Source organism: Neophocaena asiaeorientalis, unplaced genomic scaffold (genome assembly GCF_003031525.2).
Source record: "Neophocaena asiaeorientalis asiaeorientalis breed wild unplaced genomic scaffold, Neophocaena_asiaeorientalis_V1.1 scaffold681, whole genome shotgun sequence".
Lineage (NCBI taxonomy): Eukaryota > Metazoa > Chordata > Mammalia > Artiodactyla > Phocoenidae > Neophocaena > Neophocaena asiaeorientalis.
Window position 1 is genome coordinate 1580259 of NW_020172271.1, and position 25744 is coordinate 1606002.

A 25744-nucleotide genomic window follows, 5' to 3' on the forward strand; every position below is an offset into this window, starting at 1 on the left:
ATTGGATGTTAGAGGTCCCCATCTCCTGACATTGCGGAGAGTACCTTCCCAACAGTATTAGCTGCCTTTGTTGCTACTAATCTTATTTTTATGCGCCCCCCTCCCCCCACCCCCGTCACCAACAATCTTCTAAAAAAATGTGTGAGTCTCATTAAGTTAGATGTAAGATGGCTGCTGATAAAATCTTCTGCCTTTAGTGGTCACTGGGAAGGAGGCGGAGGCAGTCTGAGCATTCCACTACTCCATTCAGTTGAGCAAATCAAGTCTCCTTTCCTCATCATTCGCTTAAAAAGAAACATTTATTGAACACCTACTAATGTTAAACTTTGGGCTGAACAGAAAAAAAATCCTTGTTCTCTAGGAGCTTTTGATCTGGCTCCACTACTTTCAGTCACAAAGGATTGGCAAGAAAACAAGCAAAGACCAACAAAAACACTTCTGCACTTTCATCAGAGTTTTTTAAAAATGTAGATGAACTAATTTGGAACTGATGAATGAGCACTTCTGTGCACACCCTCCCCATGTGGTATGTAAATGCCCATGTGTTTGCTCTTTGGAAAGGTTGGAATAGATGCTTCATGTGCCAGTGATTTTTATACCTGTCATGAGAGAAAAATGTACTTTTTTTTTTTTTTTTTTTTTTTTTTTTTTAAAAAAATTACTATTACTACACCTTCATTTATTCAGACAACAAATATTCAGAGTGCCTGCAGTGCTAGACACTGGGTGAACAGGAGTTAAAAGAAAATAAAACGCCACATTTCCTAGAGATCACAATAATAGCTTGTTTGGCAGAGGGTTTCAAATCCTGTCTCTGCTCCTTTCTTAAGGTATGACTTTGGGGCAAGTTACTTAACCTCTTTATACCTCAGTTTCTTCATCTATAAAATGGAGATAATAACCACACAGGGTTGTTGTGAAGATTAAATTATTTGTGTGACTAATGCCTTGTACTACTAGTATTATCATTGTTACTGTTCTGTGGCAGTGGTGGAGTATAAACAACAATTTTGAATTGAAATGGGGATAAAGGACCTTCTGGGGCATTTTGTAAAACTGTAACCAAACCATATTGCTACTTTTATCAAGAAGGTTGGGTTTAAACTCAACTAGTTTATTGAGGGAGGCAGGTCATTACAGAATGAGGAGCAGTCAGTAAGTGGTCCTTTAGTTTGTCTGGGTGGAGGTTTTTATTCACTTATCAGGTCTCCCTTCTCCCTTTTCTGTAAGTCTGGCATGTTGATTTGACCATATGAGAAATCTGAGGAAATAAGCTTTTTCTGTGAGGAGAGAATAGTAGACACCTTAGAAGCAAAGAAGCTTTTATTCTGAAGGAACTGAGAGACCTTGCATTCTACAACCAGATTCAGCTGTCTCTTACCATTCTCTCACTTGAAAAAATTATAAGACTGATGGATAATAATGAGAGAAAATTAATTAAAAATACAGTACAAAAAATATAAATAGTGCAGAAGGGTGTAATATAGAAATTTATGTAAGATCTTAATTTATGTAAGATCTTTAAAAGTTCCTCACCAGTCCTCCCAGTAGTCCCCCAAAGTAATTTCTGTTACTTCTTTTGTATCCTTCCAGAAATTTTCTGTTTATATATAAGCATATGTCTGTTCTTTTTTTTTTTTTTTTTTGCTGTATGTGGGCCTCTCCCGTTGCTCTGGACGTGCAGGCTCAGCGACCATGGCTCACGGGCCCAGCCGCTCCGCGGCATGTGGGATCTTCCCGGACCAGGGCACGAACCTGTGTCCCCTGCAGCTGCAGGTGGACTCTCAACCACTGCGCCACCAGGGAAGCCCCTGTGTCTATTCTTAAAATCAATGAGTCTCCCTTAAACCCAAATTCGCAGCCACTTTGGGCCCCTCCCCAGAGACAACCAGTGTTTCTTGTGTATCTAAGGATAGTTAATGCTTTTATAAGCATTAACTTACGTAGAATATAATGTAACTTACGTAGAATATAATGTATATTTGTGTATGCGAATGTAGATATATATTTTTTTCTCCTCAAATGTTTACATTTTGTATTTCCAGAAAGTTTACACTGTCACAACAGTATATGGGAATCTCTCTTTTTCCCCACACCCTTACCACAATGGATTTCATCTGTCTTTTTTGTTTGCCAATCTGTTGGTGATAAATAGTATCTGATTTCTTGTGCTGTGTTTTTCTTTAATTATGAGTGCGTTTGAGCATCTTCGTATATTTTAGTTGCATATCCTTTGTTCATTTTTAATTGGAGTTCTTAATTTATGTAAGATCTTTATATATTTAAAAGCCTTTGTTGTAAGGCTTGTACTAGTCTTTTTCAGTTTGTTCTTTTTCTTTTTACTTTGGATATACAAGTCTTGAAAAAGAAGAAGAAGAAGAGGAAATTACCCTCTGATGTGAATGAAGGGAAAACTGTCTTTATCAGGTATGACTTTCTATCTTGAAAACTGCTGTTTGTGTTGCCTTCATAGGTTTCTTTTCTTCCCTTCTTCCTCCCTCCCTTCTTTCCTTTCTTCGTCGTCTTCTTTTTGCACTAATTCTGTTAGCTAGGCCAAAAAGTTAGATGCATCGAGGACCATTAGCACATCTGCCTAGGAACATAGCACACAATGAGAAATGTGTAGGAGAATCAGAACTACGCACAGAAGATAAATAGCAGGGGTCTTTATATCTTGTCCTCATTTAGATTTCATTCTTTGTAATTGGGGTGGGATCATTTGGAACAAATCAGTTTTTCAACTATTAGAACCATCTTGCTTCTGGCCTTTGTTTTAGGGTGAGTGCTGGGGAGGGGTGATACCACTTATCCCAAACGAATTCTCTCTTCATGCCTAACTTATCTTCTACAGTCATGTCCAGAGTATAGTGAGGCATCCCATCTGTTTCCTGGAAAACTGAGGGAGGGAGATAGGTGTTGTATCATGTTGCCATTGCTGTTTTAGTCCTACTGACTGCAGTAGGTTGGTGTTTTCAGGAGGTTGGGATATCTTCGGCATACCTCAAGCATGCCTTCTCATCCTTTCTTAAGTACCATTGTGCTAGGGCCATTTGGGTCTTATTTTAAAGATGTCTATTTTATTCTCTTGTATAGTCTTTTAAGATTGTTTTCATTATACAAATAATTTATGTTTATTGTGGGAAATATAGGAAATGAATAAGCAAAAAGTTAACCTTAATCACTGCTTGGGGAACACCCACACACATGTTCATAACATCATAAATATTTACAAAGATGATTTTAGCCTATACATGCTGTGCTGTAGCCCATTTTCTTTCTTTCTTTCTTTTTGTAATTTTTCAATTTAATTTTTTTATATAGCAGGTTCTTATTAGTTATCCATTTCATACATATTAGTGTATAAATGTCCCATTTTCTTTCTTTATAGCATGTCTTTCCATGTTTCTTTTTACTGTGTTATTTGTAATTTCCATATAATTTTGTATTTGTAGAGGATTCTGTGTAACAGAAAAGAAGGAATGTCACACTTAGAAGCCTGAGACCTCAATACCAAGGATACCATTCCTTATACATCTTTTAATTAAAAAAGAACTTAGGAAAGTAAAGGATGGAAGAGAGAAAACTATGTCCACGATGAGGCAAATTAGAAGAAATAATGTAGCTAGGATATGTCTTATTTCAGAACATCTTTTTTATCTTGGTTATTCCATAAGATAGAGCTGTTCATGGGGTTGTTAACTAGCATAAGAGAAGTAAAATTGTAGATATTTATTTGGGACTGTTTTTCTTACCCCTGAAAGGCTGTGCATAGCTGGGAAAAGAGGAATCTTTACACTGTGTTGAAATTTAGTAGAACAAAATCTCCTTCCAACATTTTCTAATCCCATCGAGAGAAATAGTAGTTTTTTTTTTTTTTTTTTTTTTTTTTTTTTTTGCACTTAGCTAGTAAACTTTACCATGTTTGGTTTTGAGTTATTATTTTGAAGGATTTTCTGACTTCTGTAAAATTTTAACTGAAACCTGGATTTCATAGGAGTACAGAGGAGACATTGAGAGACATTTGACTTTTCATTAGCTGTCTGTGAGTCTTTTGGTTGTAGTAAGGGAAACTAAGTTTGGCCAGTTTAAGTGAAAAGGCTGGTATGTTGGATGAACATTAGGGTGGCTCACGGAATAAAAGTTGTCAAAGAGCAGACCTCAAGAAGGGGATGAAGATCAGGGTGGTTCTGGGACCCTGGCTGCAGAAGGCTATGTGGTCTTTTCTCTGAAGACACCCATCCTTTTTTCTATCCCTCGTTAAGGTATAACATGTATTCTGTAAAGTGTGTTTAATGTAAGTGTACAACCAGTGACATTTTTCATGTATATAACCATCTATATACATATACCTTTATACATGGATATATGTATATCCGTGTAACCATCACTCTGATCAAGATACAGAACATTTTCAGCTCCCCATAAGTTCCCCTCAAGTGGGACACTGCTGTTTTGAAGTGAATCTGTATCTACAACTTCTGGTCTTTGTATATGTCTGTTCAAGTTTTATATTCCTGGGAAGGAGAATTTGATTAACAGGAAGGTCAGTCGGTTACAGCCTATAGGCAGAGTCATACACTGGAGGCCTGGCTAGTGGGAGCCATCCCCTGGTGCTGTCCCTGGGAAGGGTGGTTATGAGCAAGGGAACCACTCCAGTTGATGTCTAACTCACTCACCTTGTACTGGAACGTAGGATCTCACTTTTGTAATTGACCTTTCTTGTGACCTGATTGTCCTCCATAGAAACCTGTCCTTCGACTCAGAGGAAGAAGACCTTGGAGAGCTCCTCCAGCAGTTTGGAGATCTTAAATATGTCCGCATTGTCTTGCATCCAGACACAGAGCATTCTAAAGGTATTTGCTGTCAGCTGGTCAGGCCCAAAAGGGTTGAGACCGCTGCCATGGGCACTGACTAGGTTACATGAGAGCATAGTGTGTGCCACCCTGAGGGGTCCACCATTATCCAGGTTTCTGTGATCCATAGAAGCACCAAGGACATTCTGAGGTTGTCTTCCATGTTGTCAAACTCAGCATCTGTAATGGTGCTGCTGGCCATAATTTTGTCTCAGCTTTTTAAGCTCTTGCTTATTTACTTTAGGGTAATGAATTTCATTTGTTGTTCTTTGAATTTCAGATGTGATAGCATCTCATGGGTATTAATCATTCCACATTGCTTGAAATTGCTGGGATATTTTTCAGTTGCTTTTGTTAGAGATGGAAGCTGACAGAAACTTTATTGCAGTGGCAACAGTCAGAAGGAAAACTATGTAGCAGGAGTGCTGCCTTAGTTTTCTTTTTTTCCCCCCCTAAAGCTATTTCTTTTGAGCTTAAAGGTTGACCACTCCTCATTCTAATATACTGTTGTTAGGTAAGCACCTTTTCAACCCGTTCATAATCTTTGATTTTATCAACTGCAGTCGTTCTACTAAAGCAGTGAATTCTTAATTCATTCTGGTTCTTGATTCCTTTGAGATCTAGCAAAAACTCTGAACCCTGTCCTCAGAAAAATGCCATTTCTGAGTGTTTTGGGGCTCTCTGGAGCCTATCTATGGATTAATTGCCTCCATTCTGAACCTTCTTATTTTCCAGTTTGATGAAACTTGATCATTTCTGGTTTTTACTCAGCTATGAAAGATGTAGATGAGGTAGTATAATGGAAAGAAAACTGAACTGCTTCCTGGAGATTAGGATCTAATCCCAGCTAAACCATAGACCGGCTGGGTGATTTTTGGCAATCATTTAACCACTGTGGGCTTCAGTTTCTTATCTGTAAAACGAGTGGGTTCAACTAATCACTTAACGTGCGTTCAGCTCTGATATTCAATTATGCTTCTTGGACCTTCTCCATTTCTAGTATATTTTTCTGAAAATGGGCAACTAGGATTGCATAAAATGTTACAAGTACTGTAGGGTATTGCTTGACTTTGACGATCTCTTTTGTCTCTTTCGGGGTGCAGTAGTGTATTGGGTGGACATTTTCAGAACGGAGTCTATAGTTGACTTGCTCAGTCTCTTTCTTGGTCTGTTAATGTTAGCTGAGAGTTAATGGTCTTAATAGGCATAGTTTCCGTTATTTTTTTTTTCATAATGCATTGTCTTTCCTGAGCTCATATTAAAATTTTCTGGCACTTTTTCTGCCTCCTCACACAACCTCCTCCTATACCTCATCCCTGTCAGCATGCCATTTCACTGCCTGGAAGGGCTGAGTATTGTCTGAAGACTTTTAGGAAGGTGGTAGGATTTAACCCAGTAGTTACCCTGGAAATTCCAATGGTAAAATTCTTACCCATTCAGAGAGAAGAACTCATCCCATTTTCTTCATATTGGACAAACAGGCTAATCTGCCTGTTAGAAACATTTTCCCCCCCATATTTCTTTCTTTATTACTTGTTTCTTCCTATTGAGTATCTACTAATGCTGAACATTATGGTAGGTGCTACAAATGTAGAAATAGCCAAGAAACATGGCCCCTCTTCCAGAGACATTCAGGTCTTTTGGGGAAGATGCCACCTGACCAGTGTTGTAATAGAGATGAGAGTGGAGGACCGGCGGGGGTTGGTGGGGGGCACTTGGCTCTGCCTGGAGGAAGCAGGGAAGACCTCACTAGATGGCGACCCTTGGGTTGGCCTGCCACAGGTGTCCTTTCAGTTGGTCTGCTGTCATTCATTCTTAGAGGGGCAGAAGATCAGTGCTCCAGTAGCTCCAGGAAATATGGCATTATTTTCATATATGAGGGAATAATTAAAGTTTAAAGGAATACTAACAAAATATTATGGAACTTAATTGGTTTTTTTGAGTTTACTGTAAGGTGAACTTTTTTTTCTTACATAAGCTGCTTTTTATCAAGAGCAGAAAATTAGGATGGGTTGATTGGCCCTGCCTCTAACCAGTGAAAGGTGTGGAAATTCTATAGCATGAGTCGAGTTGAATTCATGAAAACAAAACAAAACAAAAAAGAGTTGAGCTCACGGCTTTCTGATTCACCACTATGTTCATGGGATAGAGGCCAGGGACTTTTACTCCAAGAGCTAGATCTGTCCTTATATAATGCCTCCCAGTGACTGTGATGACAGTGAGATCTGTAATTTAATTTCAGGCTTAAGTGGTTGCTGCCTCATTTTTTTAGTCCTCTGATAGGCACACAGAGAGTGATACTGAATTAAATGTTAGGCTGGAATTTCTCTAGATTTCTTGTGGATATTTCTTATTAAGGAGTAGAATGGTGAGACTAAAGTTTCTAAGAAGCCTTAGAAAAGATGAAGGAAGTAATAATAAAAGTTCATTGTGAGCAAGTGTGCTATCTTACCTGTCTTTGAACCTCCAGTGCCTGACACAGTGCTTCTTAGTTAAGTCTCATAGTACTAAACAAAAGGATGCTACTACCCCTCCACTTTGTGTCAGGCTGCCACCATTTGTAGTGTTGTCTTTGGATTCCTGGTGGGCCATGGGTGTTTGGGATCTACTTAGTTTTTTCTCTCTGTGCAGGTTGTGCATTTGCCCAGTTCATGACTCAAGAAGCGGCTCAGAAATGCCTTGAAGCTGCTTCTCCAGAGACCGAGGTAAGGAAGACATTTCCTTTACTCTGTAACTTGGCAGTAGTGGCTCCCAGGGGCAACATCTGATGTTAGCACAAAGCCGCATTATTATTATTGTCCGTGGTATAATAATAATAAAGCGAACACTCGTTGAGCACGTAGTGTGTGTTAGGCACTGAGCTTTACATGCATCACTTTACTTAATCCTCACATGAGCCCTGTAGGTGTGTATAAGGTAAGTAAATCATTCTTATTTTACAGGTGAGGAAACAGGTATAGTAATCTATTTACGGTTCACTCTCTGTATGTCAGTCTTTATCCTAGGCTGATGACATGAAACACTGGGACGAGAAGGGATTAAGGCCATCTGTGAAGTGGAGTAAATGTTTGAGAGAGAAAGTGTGGGTGATTGAGAATTTTTCTGTGATTTCTATAACCAAGTATAAATTGTTTTGAGATAAATTACTCTGTATTGCCATTGTCTCTTAAATTCTCCTGAGTAGAGTTAATACTACCGTTTCATTAGCTTTCTTTAGAATACTAAAATTTTGCCAGTTTACAGATCATTTTCCTCAATTTGGGCCTACTTTGGGACTAATCAGCTCCCTTAAAACAAACGAACATGTGGTGGCCTTTGCACAGCTGTGCTAAATACTGTTAGGCTCAGTGATCTACTTGCAACCAGCTGGGCTAAAACATCCTGGGGGTTGGGTTCCACAGTATAATTGGGGTTTGCTGTTTTCCCTTTCCTTGGTGTTCCTTGTCAGGTGCTTAGTTTCTACTCGTCATGAATTTTAAGAGGTTGCAATCTGTTACAGAGTGGTGGGCTTAAACTGGATGGCCGGCAGCTTAAGGTTGACTTGGCAGTGACCCGTGATGAGGCTGCAAAGCTCCGGACAAAGAAGGTGAAGAAGCCGACTGGGACCCGGAATCTCTATCTGGCCCGAGAAGGCTGTGAGTGGTGGCAGGGAGATGGGAACCAGGCTTCTGAGTAGCTGGCCCCTTGCTGTGACAGTGACCTGGCAATAGTATGTTTGGGGCATGTTTCAAATTAAAAACCCTGTGTCCTCTTTAACAGTGATATATTGTTAATCCACTTTAGTAGATGTGGCTTTCTGTTAGGAAGGCTTCACCCAGTTCATGGATTAACGAGTCCCGTTCTCCTTTCTGCCTGCTTGCCTTTAGACCTTTTCGTCAGAGGATTAGCAGGGCAAAGAGGGAGGAAAAACTCAAATTACCTTTGCCTTTTGTCATCATTCCTGATAGGTTTTCTGAAGAAGTTGAAAATTATGACGAAAATTACTCTTTTGGATTACTCATGGATTTTAAATATGCACTGAGTACCTTTCCCTTAATGTGAGAAAGATAATCAGGAATTAGTTTTAATTAAGACAAAAGAGAATCCTTTCCTCTAGGTCACACAATATTGCCACCTGCTGCACAGCTGCACAGCCTGGACTAGCAAATGGGAGACCATTAGCCTTTGAGACTAGGCCCTGTGTTATGATGTAGCTGTTTTCTAGGTTGGCTTATCTCACTGCTTAGTAATGGCTCCCAAATACATGCGCATTGAAATTCCAAGGACAGGTTATAGGTAGAGCATTTTTGCATTCTAGATGCCTAAAATGTACTTATTTCCAGAATTTCCTCTAGGCCTTTCCATCTGACTTTGGGCATGTACATGAAACTCTTTGAGGGAAAGGAAGGAGAGGAACAAAATCACAAAATGTTCAGAGTTTTAGTCCTTGAGAGCAGCTCATAGACAAGAACTTAGCCCTGTAGCCTATTTCTGGACCTACCCAGATGCCACTATGTCCTGGCCAGCATAGTCCTCTGGGCCCTGTACAGAGAGCTTGCATCATTCAAATCACATTCCTCTTATTGCTCAGTGAAAATTCCCTTGCTGATGTCTTGGCCTTTTTCCCTCTTTCTGCAGTGATTCGTGCTGGGACGAAGGCTGCAGAGGGTGTGAGTGCTGCTGATATGGCCAAAAGAGAACGAGTGAGTAGATTAGGCACCAGTCTTCATGTTCTGCATGACTTAATAAAATCCATAAATAATAATAATTGAATGCTAGAGATGCTCATCAAAGAGCCAAGCAAGTATCGGTCACAGGTGCTGCTTACACTGTTGTTAGAAAACAAGCACACAGGTGAAACAGCAACTAACCCAGCATTATACATAATATCATGTCAGCATTATATGCCATTATAGGAACTGGGTCTTATTCTTTGTTTTCCTAATGCTCAGCAGTAAACGTTTGCCACATAGTTTGCTTCTGGGTCATGGAGTAGATCCCTAGAGGCTCGGGCTGTATATAATTAGGTGTCAGTATAAATGCAGAATAACATAAGAAAGGAAGGTCAGGGTGGCTAGAGTTAGTAGGGAAGGAGGTGTAGATGTGGGTCTTGGAAGGGAGAGTTAAGATGTCTGTTTTGATGGGGGAGGGTGGTGTCTCCAGTAGGAAAACTATGTTATGGGATTTCCACTGATAACTGATGCTATTGAGTTCCTTTGCTGCTCGGCAATATTTGTTCCGGTAATTTTTACTTTTGCCCATATAGCTTACTTTCAAAAAGCTAAGCCAGCCTAGAATGGTAAAGATGCATGATCATTAACAGAATTAACTATGGAACCTGAAAGTGCAGAAGAGGACGGACAGAGATGAGAATATAGTGACAGCAAGAGGCAGCATGTCTTTTCTCTGTACAGTTTCTGGACTAGTGTCCTCAACTTTTTTTGGTAGTGAACATCTGGAAATCATGGTTATTTGGGGGGCATTGTATGCCCTTTTCTGATCACAATGTGATAGTGACACATTTAATTCTCCCTTAGAGTGAATTTTTCTAGCAAAAAGCTCACTAGATTATACACAGTGTAATTCACAGCAGGCACAGTTTTTCCTAGGAGAAAAATTAGACTGTTCAATTTAAGCATGATAACCTCTTCAAATAGCCCTTTTAATATTCATTTCCAGGGTATTTGTTTATTTTGTGATTTGTTAGTACCTTTACCAAACAAGAAGCAGCAGGGATGAGACTTGATAAAAGAAAAAATTTAATTTCAAACTTTCTTCTACTGAGCTAATTTTAACAAACAAATCAGGAGAAGAATGTCATCCTTTCACTTTAGAGACAGGTTGCCCTGGGACCAGTGCTTTGTGTAGCATAGTTGAGGCTCTAGACGCAGTTTGTTTCTATGGCCATTGACGTTTCTTTGCCTCAAGGTGGCAGAATTGAGACGTTTCTTTGCCTCAAGGTGGCAGAGTTGAGACGTTTCTTTGCCTCAAGGTGGCAGAGTTGAGACGTTTCTTTGCCTCAAGGTGGCAGAGTTGAGACGAGACAGTATTCTATCAAGAATTCTTAAATAAATTCCATTTCCTTTAGGAAGGACTAAGTAATTAGTTTGAGTTGATGGGTAGATAAGGGCTTGGCATAGATGTTAACTACAGTATTATTTTTTATTTGCTCTGGGCCGGGTTTGAGCCTGGGATTTTATGTGTATTACCTCATTGCAGCCTCACATCAGTACTGAAAGATTGGTCTTATATTTTGATCTACAGTTCTACTCTGTAGGTGAAATTATTGAGGCTTAAATAATTTTATGTAGCTTCTCCAGTTAGAGATGGATTTCTAATTCAGTCTGACTCCAGAGTCCATGATCTTATCACCTCTCCACCATCATTTTGCTTCCTTGACCCTTTCTTTCCCTGTGCTGAGTATCGTAAGGCTGCAGCGTGGGTGGTTTCCCTCCTTTCTTCTAGATGTGTGGTTATTGGATAGGCATCATGATTCTTTCCTGTTGGAGAATTATGAGCCTGTATTTTTAAAGGGTGGATTCTATTGTTAACAATTTATTGTTCTTTCAGTTTGAGCTGCTGAAGCATCAGAAACTCAAGGACCAGAATATCTTTGTCTCCCGGACCAGGCTGTGCCTGCACAATCTCCCAAAGGCCGTGGATGACAAACAGCTCAGAAAGCTGCTGCTGAATGCCACTGGAGGGGAGAAGGGGGTGCGCATCAAGGAGGTGAGAGTTGGCCCTGCCCACTCAGAACTCAGGTACTCATCCTGGGTCAGATCGAGTATTTCGTTCAGGCTGTGGTGCTGGCAGATTGACAGATTTTCTTTTGGACACAGTCAGCAGACAAGGCTGAGTTTGGCGATTTTTGTGGTTTTATGGGGTTGAAAAATTTTTCTTTAACCTCTTCTAAGAACTACCTTTCACATCTGACCAAATTGCAGCAGAATGTGAGGAAGTCTCTGCCCTCATGAATTAATTTAGCAAGCATTTATTGAATACCTGCTGTGTTCTCAGCATTATACCAGGTGCTGTAAGGTTAATTTTCTTGCTGAGAAAATAATCTGTGTGCTTTGCTCTTTAGAAGGGCATTTCGCTACCATTTAGTAAGAGCCATGTAGGCTCTTACCCTGTAGTAAGAGTCCTCAGTGCCCTGTGGTGAGCATAGAGAGCCACCCGGGTCTTCAGCAGTTGTGTTAGACAGACTCTGGGTTCACACCAAGACTTGGTTAGGCTCTGTGTGTGTACAGAGACCTCTCCTCTGCTCCCACAACACCCCTGTGTACCTGTGTCATAGTACTGACTACTACATGTCCTGTGATGGTCTGCCAGTCATTCCTCCCCACCGGGCTGAGCCCTTAGAGAGCAGGCGTTATCTCATTGTTCCCAGTTCTTGGCATAATACCTGGCACATAGTCATCTCTTGATCAGTGTTTATTGAATAAGTAACCTAGCCAATATTATGAATCTGCTTTGCTCTGATTCATCACCGTAAACTGTTTTCCTACTCCTGGAAATCCTCTTCAAAATGTAAGGTATTGGTATTCAGGGAATTCCAGGAGAGAATGTGAACATGTCAGCACGTAGCTGACACCACTCTTGGTAAAACCTGGTAACCGTTCAACTGTTACTGGCCTAAGGGTGAGCTGTGTAATGTCTCATGAACGTCCACAATGCTTAGTAAGAGTCTGCACATTTAACACCTGCCATCATTTAGAGAAATGTGTGTGTTTTACAATATTTGCATTATATTGAATTTTTAATTCTTTCCTATGTGTAAATATCGTGTCTCAGTAAGATAGTAAGCCTCTTGAGGATAGGAGCCTCATTTTATGCTTTTCTTGATTATCCTACAGTACATGGCACAGTTCTAGGCACAGAGTAGATACCGGACGCACACCAAATGCAGCATCCATGTGTACCCAATGCCTAGACTTCTCTGTTACGTGATAACTACAGCTTCCAGCAGTAAAAGCACGTAAACTATCAGTTTTCCCCAAATATCCTACTGTTCCTCGGTGCCCCGGGATGCCTATTACAGCTTAAGGATTTAGGGAAAAATCATGCCAGAGAGGATCTGAGCTCTGAGCAAAGACAGCTGAAGCTCCTTCCTGTATTTCTGAGGCTATATGTTGGGCAGGATTTTCCCCATACCTGAATTGTCTTTCTTATCTAAAGCCATCAGGCCCTTATCCTTCCCTTCTTCAGTAATTTCCTTTCTGAGTGGTTTCTTCAGTGAGGAGATCCACAGATGGCTTTTTAGCCTCAGTGCTAACTTATACAACCTCAAGTACCACGTACCTCTCAGCTTGTGTGTATTGTCGTGTCAACAGTTAGCTATTATAATTTTTCCTTGGGAAGTTTATTTTATTTACATGCTTACTTGTAGGTCTGTGTTGATGTCTGTAAGCTCTTAGAAAGCAAGAAAATATCTGTTTAACTCATTTTGTGCTCTCCGTAGGTGTATTCTAATAAAACAGACATTCGTAAATGCTATTCCAGTAAAACTCTTGTGATGGTGATATATATGAAAACTGTTCCCATGACCTGATTTCTTGTTGAAGCTGTTAAGGATCTTTATCCTCTAATTACTGATTCTTTTTCTTGTTCTACTTGTAGTGTCGGGTAATGCGAGGCCTTAAAGGAGCTCATGGGAAAATTCACGGTCAGTCCTTGGGCTACGCCTTTGCAGAGTTCCAGGAGCACGAGCATGCCCTGGCGGCCCTGCGCCACATCAACAACAATCCAGAAGTCTTTGGACCTCAGAAGGTGAGCCTCATCCTGTGGGGGGAACACATTCCTCTGAGGGCCATTTGCGGAAAACCCTCTGACGTTTGCATGGTGGGTAAGAGTGGCAAGGCGTTGGAGGAGTGATCAGTGATTCAGGTGATAAGATGATTAGAAGGAGCACTAAACTGGATAGACTGCTTGCAGAACTGGCCCCTTGCATTTAAGTAGAGTGAAGTGAGTAGCATCCTCTGACTTGCAAGAAAGAGGGTAGTGGTGGGACGATATCTCAGCTCATTGCACGCAGAGATTAAGAAATCTAATGAATGACTTTCTGTCCCCTTCTGCCACAGAGACCAATAGTGGAGTTCTCTTTGGAAGATCGAAGGAAACTTAAAATAAAGGAACTGAGGATCCAGCGCAGCCTGGTACAGAACTGAAATGTTTTTTCTGTCTCTGTTTTTTTTTGTTTGTTTGTTTGTTTTTAATTTTTATTAATTTATTTTTGGCTGTGTTGGGTCTTCATTTTTGTGCTGGGGCTTTCTCTAGTTGCGGCGAGTGGGGGCCACTCTTCATCACGGTGCGCGGGCCTCTCACTGTTGCGGCCTCTCTTGTTGCGGAGCACAGGCTCCAGACGCACAGGTTCAGTAGTTGTGGCTCACAGGCCTAGTTGCTCTGCGGCATGTGGGATCTTCCCAGACCAGGGCTCGAACCCGTGTCCCCTTCATTGGCAGGCAGATTCTCAACCACTGCGCCACCAGGGAAGCCCCTGTCTTTGTTTTTTAAATTGTAGTAGTATACACATAAACTTTACTATTTTTAAGTATACAGTTCAGTTAAAACAATATTTTTTTTAGGGCCATATTTAAACTGTTTTGTGCAGTTTGTGGTTCTGCTCCCTTAAAGTAGGTCTCTTCCTCATTAGGTTCTTTATTACCCTTTACTCTTAGTTTCCTAGAACTCTGCAGGCCATCTCTCCTCTGCTGGCCTGGCTTGTGATAGCTCCACAGAACGGGGAGGAAGGAGAGAGGAGAATCGGGCTGATGTTATTACCAATCAGCAGTGCTTGTACCGCAGTGTTTGGTGATGGTACGTGTCAAAGTTAATAGCCAAGGTTAAGTTTTACATTACCTGTAGGTTTCAGCGCTCTCTTCCATAATTCTGTTTTCTTCTTAGATGGCTGCAGAAGTGTGATGCCTGATAGTTTTAGTACTGTTTTTAATCTAGTGTAGTGGAGAGGAAAGAACAGGGACTTTGGGAACAAGAATATTCATGTTCAAACGCAGGCTCTGCCCCTTTCTGAGTTCCTTGGCAAGTTATTACCTCTCTCAGCTTCAGTTTCTAGTTTGTAAAAATAGGATTAACATCATCTGTGTTACATGGTTGATGAGGATTAAATGAGGTAGTGCGTGTAAGTTGTCTCGCATTCTACACAGTCAGCACACAGTCATTGCTCACTCTCTTACCCATCCTGCCGCAGGACATAGAAGGCCAGGTTATTCTTGACACCATAACTCTTACAGATCTCATTGATATTATACCTTAACTTGCGTATATACCAAACATTTGCAGTGCTTTGGTGTCTTTATGGTGTATATCACGAGCATGACTTTTATTTATTTATTTATTTTTGCTGCGTTGGGTCTTCGTTGCTGCACACGGGCTTTCTCTAGTTGCGCCGGGCAGGGGCTACTCTTTGTTGCAGTGCGCGGTCTTCTCATTGCGGTGGCTTCTTATGTTGTGGAGCACAGGCTCTAGGTGCGCGGGCTTCAGTAGTTGTGGCATGTGGTCTCAGTGGTTGTGGCTCGCGGGCTCTAGAGTGCAGGCTCAGTAATTGTGGCGCACGGGCTTAGTTCGTCCGCGACATGTGGGATCTTCCCAGATCAGGGCTCAAACCCGTGTCCCCTGCATTGGCAGGTGGATTCTTAACCACTGCTCCGCCAGGGAAGCCCTGAGCGTGACTTTTAGAGGAGCAGTATCAGTGGTTAATACAATGGCCCTGGGTTGGAAAAACCTGAGTTCTGGTTATTATTCAAGGCAGCTCTATTATTGTAGTTATAGAATTATTTACTGCCTAAGTCGGAGGTGATTCTGTAGCTACTGGCTTAAAAAAAAATTCAGGTGGCCTTATTTGTTGCCTACACTTAATGTACATACTGATCTCTCTGTGTAAAAGTGTTCCTCTCCCCTGACTCAAGGATACTTCTACTCAGTTTCCATACTCATATTCCACAAGTAGCATTTCCCCACCTCTCTCAAGAGATAAGACTTTATTACTTGTACTTCATGAAGTTCCTTAAACTTTTTTTTAGTTTTTTACTTTGTGAATGTCTCTTTTCTCCACTGGACTGTGAGTGCTAAAAGGTAGACACTTCATTCTGTCCATTTGTACCCTTACCACTTAGAGACTGGCACATAAGAGGCATATAATAGATCTTTGTTGTGTCAGTGTGCCTGTCTAGATTTCTGAGGTGAAAAGGACAAAATAACATTATTATTACTACATTAATTTCACATGAATCTTCTTTTTCTTCCCCCACTTCAGTGCAAAATAAATCTGTAACATACTTTGTCTTCCTTCTCATGTCATCTTTTCCTTATCTTCATTTCAGTTATCTTTTCTCTAATGTTTTTCCTTTCTCTATATGGATTCAAGTTTCTGACGTGTCATTTCTTCTCCCTTAATACATTCATGTAGTATTTCTTGCAAGGCATGTCTACCAGTGATAAATTTCTTTAAAGTTTTTTTTCTTGGCCTCACTGTGCGTATTGTGGGATCCTAGTTCCCCAGTGAGGGCTCGAACCCGGGCCCCCGGCAGTGAGAGCACTGAGTCCTAACCATGGACTGCCAGGGAATTCCCAGATTTCTTTAATTTTTGTTTGTCTGAGAAAGTTTTTGTTTTTCCTTCACTTTTGAAGGATAATTACACGGGTAAAGCATTCTAAGTTGGTGATTTTTTTCCCCCAAACTTTAAATATTTCCCTCTATTCTCTTCTTGCTTATATGGTTTCTGAAGGGAAATCCAGTGTAATCTTAACTTTGTTCCTCTGTAGGTAATGTATTTTCCCTACCTCTGGCTTCTTTCAAGGTTTTCTCTTTGATTTTCTGCTGTTTGATATGATATGCCTAGGTGTACTTTTTTCTTTTTTTTTTAATATCCTGTTTGGTTTTTGGCCTGGATCTGTGGTTTAGTGTCTGTCCTTAAGTTTGGAAATCCTTAGCTCTTATTACTTCAAATATTTCTCTTCTTTCTTCTCATTCCCATTATACATTTGTTACACCTTTGGTAATTGTCCCATGCTACTGGCCTATTTTCTACTGGCTTTTGCGTTTGGGACATACCTGTACTTTCCCCCTATTTCTGCATGTGGAAAGGGAAATGGTTGTTTTGTGTCCCCCACCCAGTAACCATCTGTTACTATTTCAGGGCCTGTGAACTACTTGCATTCACTTTCCTATAGTCTCTAACTATTTGGGGGAAGAATTCCCCTTCTCTCACCAGCTCATTCCTCTTCTGAATATTTCCAGCAAATAAACCTCACCCAGTAACTAAATGGCATTCCCTTGTCTTATACAGCAAAAAGTGAAATCCATGTCGGCAACTGGTGAGCAGCCCCAGCAAGAACAACCAGAGCTTGGGAAAAAACAGCAACAGAAAACACCTCAGAACCACATGCATCAACAAAGCAAGGCACCCATGGAGCAGAAGGAGAAGGCAGGATCTGTCTCGTGGACAGGGTTCCAGACCAAGGCCGAAGTGGAGCACGTGGAGCTGTCTGATGGGAAGAAGCGAAGAAAGGTCCTGGTGCTCCCCTCACACCGAGGCCCCAAAATTAGGTGAGATGCAGGATGGCGGCTCAGAGGGTTTGTCTTGCTTCGCCCTTTTTCCTCTTTGTTTGGATGAAAGGGATGCTTGGTGTGCTCCAGTCCCGCATGAAGTATCTCTACACCAGCAGAGTCACTCTTGGACCAAATGGAGGCCGGAACAGGACTGGCAGAGGGGGCCTCGGAGGAGCCTTCCAGTGCGGGCTTTCCTGATTTTTCTCTTCTGAAGAGCTTCCTCCTGTCCTGGTGGTGGTCTCTGTCAGCTGGGACCCATCTACCTGAGGTTTCTGTTTGGGACAACAGATTAGTGCTGTCAACAGAAGTTGATCTGGACCAAATTTGTGTTAGGTATATGAAGGTTTTTGAGATTTCCTTGAGGTTTTAAGCTAAAACAAAAAGAGAAGTATACAGATGTTGAGCCATAGGACATTCTGTTGCAGTATCCCTTTTTAGCATGATTTCTCATGGGCTTAGAAAGAGCCAGCGTAAGAAAAGGCATTTTATCTTTTGGGCTGAGAAAAATCTCAGGCGTCCCAATTAGAGGAGGAACTCAGGGTGACACTTGACCATATTGTTTCAGGTTACGGAACAAAGGCAAAATGAAGCCTCTCCCTCCCAAGAAGCCAAACCCCCAGATAAACCACTGGAAGCAAGAGAAGCAGAAATTATCTTCCAAGCAGGTAAGTTCTGTAGGCCATGAGGCTTTGGCATGGCACAGCTCTGCTGGGGTCAGCAGCCGCTTGTGCCGTGATTAGTTGTGCAAAGGGAAAGGGCTTCGGGGCTTCCCTGGTGACGCAGTGGTTGAGAGTCTGCCTGCCGATGCAGGGGACTCGGGTGCGTGCCCCGGTCCAGGAAGATCCCACATGCCGCGGAGCGGCTGGGCCCGTGAGCCATAGCCACTGAGCCTGCACGTCCGGAGCCTGTGCTCCGCAGCGGGAGAGGCCACAACAGTGAGAGGCCCGCGTACCGCAAAAAAAAAAAAAAAAAAAGGAAAGGGCTTCTAGACTGCACTTATGTACAGGATTGCAGCTTTTTAGAGGATGTGGAGGTACATGGTCCTAAAAGTGGGGAGAATAATAAAACGAACCTCATGTATTGGTTACTCTGCTTCAACAATTATCTTGTTTTACCTACCCCCCACCCCACCCCACCCTATGAATATATTAAAGTGAATTCTACTTCACTTGTAAATGTGCCTCATGTGGAAATGAGGTATATTGCTCAGAAAAATATCTCAGAATTCATCTCGAGCTGATCAGGCCTTAAACACACATATACCCCAACACATATTATGCCATCATCACATCTAATGATGTTAATAAGAAGCTCTTAATAGCTAATATGTAATCCATATTAAAACGTTCCCAGTTGCCTCAAAAATACATTTTTTAAGTTGGTTAGTATGAATCAGGTTCCAAACAAAGTCCACGTGTTATACTCGGAATTTTTTTTTGGCCATGCCCTGCAGCTTGTGGGATCTTAGTTCCCCGACCAGGTATTGAACCTGGGCCACGGCAGTGAAAGCGCAGAGTCCTAACCACTGGACCGCCAGGGAATTCCTTATACTTCATTTTTAAATCTCTTAAATCTTTTTTTCCCCCTATAATATCCAGTCTTCCTTACATCCACCCCTGCTTTTTTCCATGCAGTTAATTTGTTGGATAACCCAGGTCCTTAGCCTTAGAATGTATTACATTTTGAATTTAGTTGCTTTCTTCCTTGTGCTGTCATTTAACTTGTTCCTCTAATACCCCATGTTGCCTACAAACTGATTGTTAGATCTAGAGGCTAGATTAGATTCAAGTTCAGTTTTCTTGGCGAGAGTATTTCATAGGTGGTGCTGTGTGCTTTCTGTTGCATTGCACCGTAAGGTGCGTAGTGTCTGGTTGCCCCATTTTTAGTGATGCTGTGATTCATCAGTACGTTCAGGAATTGTCTACCTTATCCCTTCATTTGTAAAGTCCCCCATCAGCCTCCCACCTAAGGGTCTTAGCACCCACTGATGATTGCTATCTAGATCCGTATTTCAATACGAGTTGCAGAATGGTAATTTTCTAATTTTATCAACGCTTTTGTGTTTTTAAAGAAGAATTCTAGAAAAAAAGAATCCCCCCTCGTCAACTGTTTGGTTCCCATGAAATATCATTTGTGTAGGAAAGGCAGGGTAAATGCTTGATTTTGTTCTTTTCCTTTTATCACATTCCAGAGTAATGAGTTGTTGCCCTACCAACCTCCTCAGATGACCAGTACGATTTTTTTTAGTACTGTGAATTCCTGAGGTTTTATGTACTTGATGTGTTTCAGTCAGATGCAGTCATTATTCTTGTCCCATCTGAGGCCAGCAGAAGCCCCTTCAGGTTGACTCCTGCCTGAGTCCTTCTGACATGATCCTGTCTTTGATAGTGTCCTTACTTCCTAGTACAACTGGATGTCCCAACTTATCTATTTCTTTGTCAACCCTGGCATTAGCTTCCAAGGAGCCCTAGTTCCTTTTTTTTTGCGCTATGCGGGCCTCTCACTGTTGTGGCCTCTCCTGTTGCGGAGCACAGGCTCTGGGCGCGCAGGCCCAACGGCCATGGCTCACGGGCCCAGCCGCTCCGCGGCATGTGGGATCTTCCTGGACCGGGGCACGAACCTGTGTCCCCTGCATCGGCAGGCGGACTCTCAACCACTGCGCCACCAGGGAAGCCCGGAGCCCTAGTTCTTAATAGAAAGTGGTGGTCCTGCATTCTTGATCATTTGAAGTCAAATTTTCTTTTTTTCCTTGCCTAGTTCCTTTCTTTAAAGGGTACAAGAGCATTAGCTTCTCATCCTACTCAAGAAATCTGTGTCTCTGGGAAGCCTCTGACCCATCACACTATCTTATAGAGCTCTCTTTGAAACCCTGTAATTCTTGGTGAGGGAAAGGGCAACAAGCAAGACCATCCAGACTTGGGGCTGACTCATCTCGGAGGAGATTCGTGTGAACATTTGGGAATTGAAGGGGGAGAGGCCTTTGAAACACGGTACTTTAGTGGGGCCCTTCTCTTAGGCACTCCTGGTCTGATTTCTTACCAATGGATGATTCTTGCGGGGTCACTGTCTGGAAGTCCCTCTTGTGGTGGACAAGATCTCTGAACCTACTTTCTCCCTTGGCTGGCCTAAGGGTAAGGTAATACTTAATGCCTGAAACCGATTATCTTATGTTTCCTTACCTTTCATTTGTAGGTACCTAGGAAGAAAGCTAAGGGAAATAAGACAGAAATTCGCTTCAACCAGCTGGTCGAACAATATAAGCAGAAGTTATTGGGACCTTCTAAAGGAGCTCCTCTTGCAAAGAGGAGCAAATGGTTTGACAGTTGATGATGGTAGCAGACTGGGTAAGAAGCTGGATTGTGTGCTTCTTGGTAAAGCCTCCCCGCCTCCCCCATGTCATTTACTGAGGGAAGGAAACTCCTTGAGTGCACTGCCACTTTGGGGCACTGCGACTGGGGCACATCTGAACTTTGGTCCCTCCCTCGTGTGTGGTTATTTGACCACAGAGAGGAATTTCAGAAAAACATGGTGATGCTTCCTGCATATTTTGTGTGAAGTTGTGTTTATAATTATCCATTTTAATTCTCTGTTGCTCAAATGGAAACAATTATAAAAAGCATTCTTGACTGCTGAATTTTTAAGATGTATATTTTGTTAAGTGTCTTCTCTAAATGAGATATTTTGTGGCTTTTTGAATAACAGACTCTCCTTTCTAATATATGGGAATCCTTTGTTATTTATAAATGTTTTTGATATTCCTAACTCTAGTTCAGGTATGTAGTCCTACATACTGCAGGAATCGATTAAGAAAGAGCAGAGAAACATGATTTCCAACCTAGTCTTTGAGGGTGGGAGAAACTTGCAAAGTAATTGAGGGCGTGGGGCCTGGCCAGGAGCAACACCTGATAATTGTTTGCCAAATGAGTGGGTAACTGTTGGTAGTTAACTAGAAATCAGTTGGCAGTGGCCCACAGACACTAGCCTGGGTGGTGCCAACCTGCATTTCCTCTCTTCCAGCACCTCCTCCTGAGGACTCAAGAGAGGTGGTCGGTGGTGGAGAGAGCAGTGAGCATGGCCAGAGAAAGAGTTGGAAATACAGCACAAAGCTCTTAATTCCCCAGTCCAGTCTGGTGCCATAATAAGTGATGCTTTCTTCAGAACCATTGCTGACCTAGGGATATGGCTATTTCATTGCAGTATCTTGGGAAACCAGTGAATGCCCAGAAATGCCCTTAATTGGTTTAAAGATGGGTAAAAGAGAGACCATGAAAATACTGAAACCTTTTGGAGAGAACTAAAGTACAGAGGCTGTATCTCCAGAGTTACCTTGAAACAGTGCAACTTGGGGAGTTCGAAATGTTCTGGCAGCAGCTTGGCAACCCATCAACCCTAGGATGGCCTGTACTCTGTGAGGGAGTCAGACACTTTATTAAAGGTGTAAATAGAAGATCCACAGCATGCCTGGCCTCTGATCTGTTTTCCCTTGGCCAGCTGTCTGCTCACCACTTTTTCCCGTAGTGTACAAATATCTATAAATTAACATTTAAAAATAATATGAACATTTAGGATAGATAAAAATTGGGTTCATTTCAGATAGCTTTGCCAGATTTTCTTAGATCCAGATTTTTCTTCTGACAGGTATAGCAGCCCAGTATGTTTAAAACATCATTCAGCTGCTCGAAGTTACTGCACAGTTCTTTTCTTTTTTTTTTGCCTTTATTTTATTTTATTAAATGATGTTTGAATCACTAAATTAAAAAATATATATTGCTGAACATTTACAATGACAATTTTGCATTTCTCCATATACTTTATCATATAATGATGTTATGTTTTCTAAATTTCTTAAATCTATATTTAAGATACAACTATATAATAAGAATCCCAAGGAAAACAAAACTTAAACCTCAAAATTATTGTTCATCCCATTACTATTTAAGCTGCTAATTTTTGCCCATTAAAACTCCGTTTTTTACGCATATTTAAAAATCCACATACTAGTATCATTTTCATTTAAAAAGTCACTCCTTAATACATAACTTTCAGCATATGGTTATTTGTGAATATAATTTTGCAAAAAATTATCTTATGTCTGATAGTTTACTTTTGAAACTATTTAGAAAGCTTAAAGATGCAAAAGAAAAATAGCAAATTGGGGCTTCCCTGGTGGCGCAGTGGTTGGGAGTCCGCCTGCCGATGCAGAGGACGTGGGTTCGTGTCCCGGTCTGGGAAGATCCCACATGCCACGGAGCGGCTGGGCCCGTGAGCCATGGCCGCTGGGCCTGCGCGTCGGGAGCCTGTGCTCCGCAACGGGAGAGGCCACGGCAGTGAGAGGCCCGCGTAACACACAAAAAAAAACAAAAAACAAAACAAGACAAGGATGTCCACTCTTGACACTATTATTCAACATAGTTTTGGAAGTCCTAGCCATGGCAATCAGAGGAGAAAAATTCGTATTCAATATTGTCTTCACTTTATTACTCAAGAATATTTCTGAGCTGGATAGTGTGCCAGAACCCCTATCAGTTTTGTCAGTGAAAAGACACAAGAGAAAATCTAATTCTGCAGGCAATGTAATAAATAAATATATACTTTTAAAGAAAAAGGACAAAGAAAATGTAAATTTGGTCTGTCTTCTTACCTATAAAGAAGGTAGGCACAGGAGTAAATTATTTTTTATGTAACATCTATTTCTAAAGGTTTACAAGATACGATTTTAAAATGGGTATATTTTATGGTTTTTATATTAATTGATACAAACATAGCCAAATACCTATGTGTATAAATTATTTGGCCAGTATCCACTCACTTCATACCTTTAAGAAAGAGAATATAAGGTCATTTGCAATAATAATAAACTAGTTAATAACATAAAACAAGCTAAAATAATGTTTAAAGAATGTTGACCTGAAAAAGTGTAATGATTCTCAGTGTAGGCGTTCCTATGTGGAACAAATTAATGTGTGATTTACAATACAGTTTAAAAGTACACACACTGCAACGTTCTTTAAAAAAGCAATAAGATGAATCATCCACTTACTCAACAACCAGATTGCTTGTATGGTGTCCTCCTCTGGGCCACCTCACCATGGGTTATCTGGGCAGCTTCTTAACGCTTGCCTCGGGAGTATTCATGCTAGGAGAATCATGCTCATTTCTTCACTTCAGAGCCTGACGTTTCATGAAATGGAGTTTTCTGAATTAGACGTGAAAGTGGAGTTACAGACCGCTTGGTTAAAAAGCAACAACAATAACAAACATTTCATTAACATCCAAGACTGAAGGCCATTGATCAAAACTGTCAAGTTGCAGTAGATTTTCCTGCTTGGTTATACAGCAGCCTGACTCAGAGATACTTTTTTTTTTTTTTTTGGCGGTACGCGGGCCTCTCACTGTTGTGGCCTCTCCCATTGTGGAGCACAGGCTCCGGATGCACAGGCTCAGTGGCCATGGCTCACGGGCCCAGCTGCTCCGCGGCATGTGGGATCTTCCCGGACCGGGGCACGAACCCGTGTCCCCTGCATCGGCAGGCGGACTCTCAACCACTGCGCCACCAGGGAAGCCCAGAGATACTTATTTTAAATAAAGAGTCTTAAGATTGTGTGGTGGCTGTTTCTTTGCTTTTTTGGTGGGGGGGTGTGGAGGGGGGTAGATGGGAGACTTGGTAGTTTTGAAGACTCTGCTTTGATCCAGGGTGTACAGTCCCTTGCTCTAGACTTCGCCTGCAGCGAGGATTCTGCTTCAGCTGTCTTGAAGTGAGATCTGCAGCTTCCTCTGTTACAAAGTTAGTGCACGTGAATTCGTTCTTCGAAATACTTCCAAATGTCCTTTGCTATGTTTTTGCCTTGAAAAGAGGTTTTCCAGCTAAAAATTCAGAGTGCAGAACCTCAAGGTTCCAGAGATCCCCTTCTCACCATGTATTTAATCTTCAGTCGTCTGAGAAAGCAGGAGGTCAAACATGCCTCTGTGAGTGCTGGCCACCCAGAATCATCAGTCATAGGCCCTCTGGCTGATCCACGTAGCTAGTTCTTTGCTTAATATTCCTCCCACTCACTTTTTGAGAAGTGACTGACAGGCATCTGCCAATTCTGTCATATAAGCGGCAACTCCGCCCACTCAACTTGGAAAGTTCCTAAAACTTCTCCGTGGACTGCTCCATCATGGTAGTAGCCACATCATCAGACTGAGGATGCCCAGGGTAAGTTTGTATTTCGTTTTGTCTCAGATGTTGCTCAACTGTGCTTTCTCTCACTCAGTCCTAATTGGCGCTTAAAGGGCCAGGATGAGGTTGCTTTGTTTCTCTCAGGCAGAGTGAAAATTTCCAGACCTTCCTTTGCCCAAGGTTGGCTGATTCAGAAGTTGCACGCATGCATTGTCTTACTTTGGTTCGTTCTTTCTTGTCCCGATGTCTCGTCCTTTCCGGGATTAATTGCAGAGTCTGAGACTGCTCATTGATTGGGCTGTTATTCAGTGGTCTAGACATGGCTGAGTTATAGGTACATCTGCAGTTACTTCAGCTTTTGATTCTGAGCTGGTGTTTGGCTGCAGACAGGCTTCTGTGCTTATGAAGTAATATAGTGGGAAGAATGTGAAGGGCACAGACTGATTGAGCCTGGTAACCAATTCTGAGAAGGAAACTGCAGAGTCACCAGAATACCTTTTGGACAACCCCCAAATGGAGCATCTTGATAGATGGCAAATCCAGTTTTCCTTAGGCTCGTCCATGCTGTCCAGAGCCTGCTGCCTTTTGTCAGACGAATACTTCACTGCTGCAGAGTCACCCCGGAATCTCCTTCCCTGGCCGTTTGATGGAAGGAAAATCCTTTCTGTCCTTGAGGGCAGGGACTATATTTTACACTTTTCTATGTACCCTGCAATACTGAACAATGATTTACACATAGTAGGAGTTTAATTCCACTGAACTCACTGGAACAGAAGGCCATCTGGTCCAGGGAGCTGCGTTTGTGAAGGACAACAGAGGCATTTCCTGAGGTGATGTATGTGAAAGGGTCCCAAAATACAAAGTGATAGAAAAAGAATAATAAACTGCTGGTCACAATCCCTTGAGCACACCACCTGTGTTCTTTTTGCTGTGCCTTGTCCACACCAATTTGTCCTTCTCCACTCACGTGCTATCCAGCATTTCTCCCTGGGAACCTGATCCAACCCAGGGCATTGTGGTCCCTCCCTTGGTCCCTGACCCTTTCTGGTTGACGTCTACTCACTTGACAGCATATGCGACTGTGGCTTACTTGTCATTTCTTTAGATCTTACTTCCGCAAGTAGATGGAGCCCCGTGATGGCAATCCCAACCCCAGGGTGTGGCCGATGGTGTCCTTAGTGA

General features: G+C 41.8%; 1 protein-coding gene across 2 annotated transcripts in view; it reads left to right on the forward strand.

Annotated features, from left to right (window-relative positions):
• The window catches only part of RBM28 (RNA binding motif protein 28), a 31323-nt gene extending 8779 nt beyond the window's left edge, over positions 1–22544 (forward strand). Inside the window, exons 9-20 of one of the 2 annotated variants that reach the window (XM_024763346.1) lie at positions 2358–2427; positions 4744–4853; positions 7485–7558; positions 8353–8488; positions 9471–9535; positions 11403–11561; positions 13452–13601; positions 13913–13987; positions 17138–17397; positions 17966–18065; positions 20593–20744; positions 21418–22544. In XM_024763346.1, the coding sequence (XP_024619114.1) occupies positions 2358–2427; positions 4744–4853; positions 7485–7558; positions 8353–8488; positions 9471–9535; positions 11403–11561; positions 13452–13601; positions 13913–13987; positions 17138–17397; positions 17966–18065; positions 20593–20727 (1334 nt within the window). In that variant the 3' untranslated portion in view covers positions 20728–20744; positions 21418–22544. Of the gene's footprint in view, positions 1–2357; positions 2428–4743; positions 4854–7484; positions 7559–8352; positions 8489–9470; positions 9536–11402; positions 11562–13451; positions 13602–13912; positions 13988–17137; positions 17398–17965; positions 18066–20592 lie in introns of both variants that reach the window. The other variant, XM_024763337.1, reaches the window with a different exon arrangement.
• The last annotated feature ends 3200 nt before the right edge of the window (positions 22545–25744 follow it).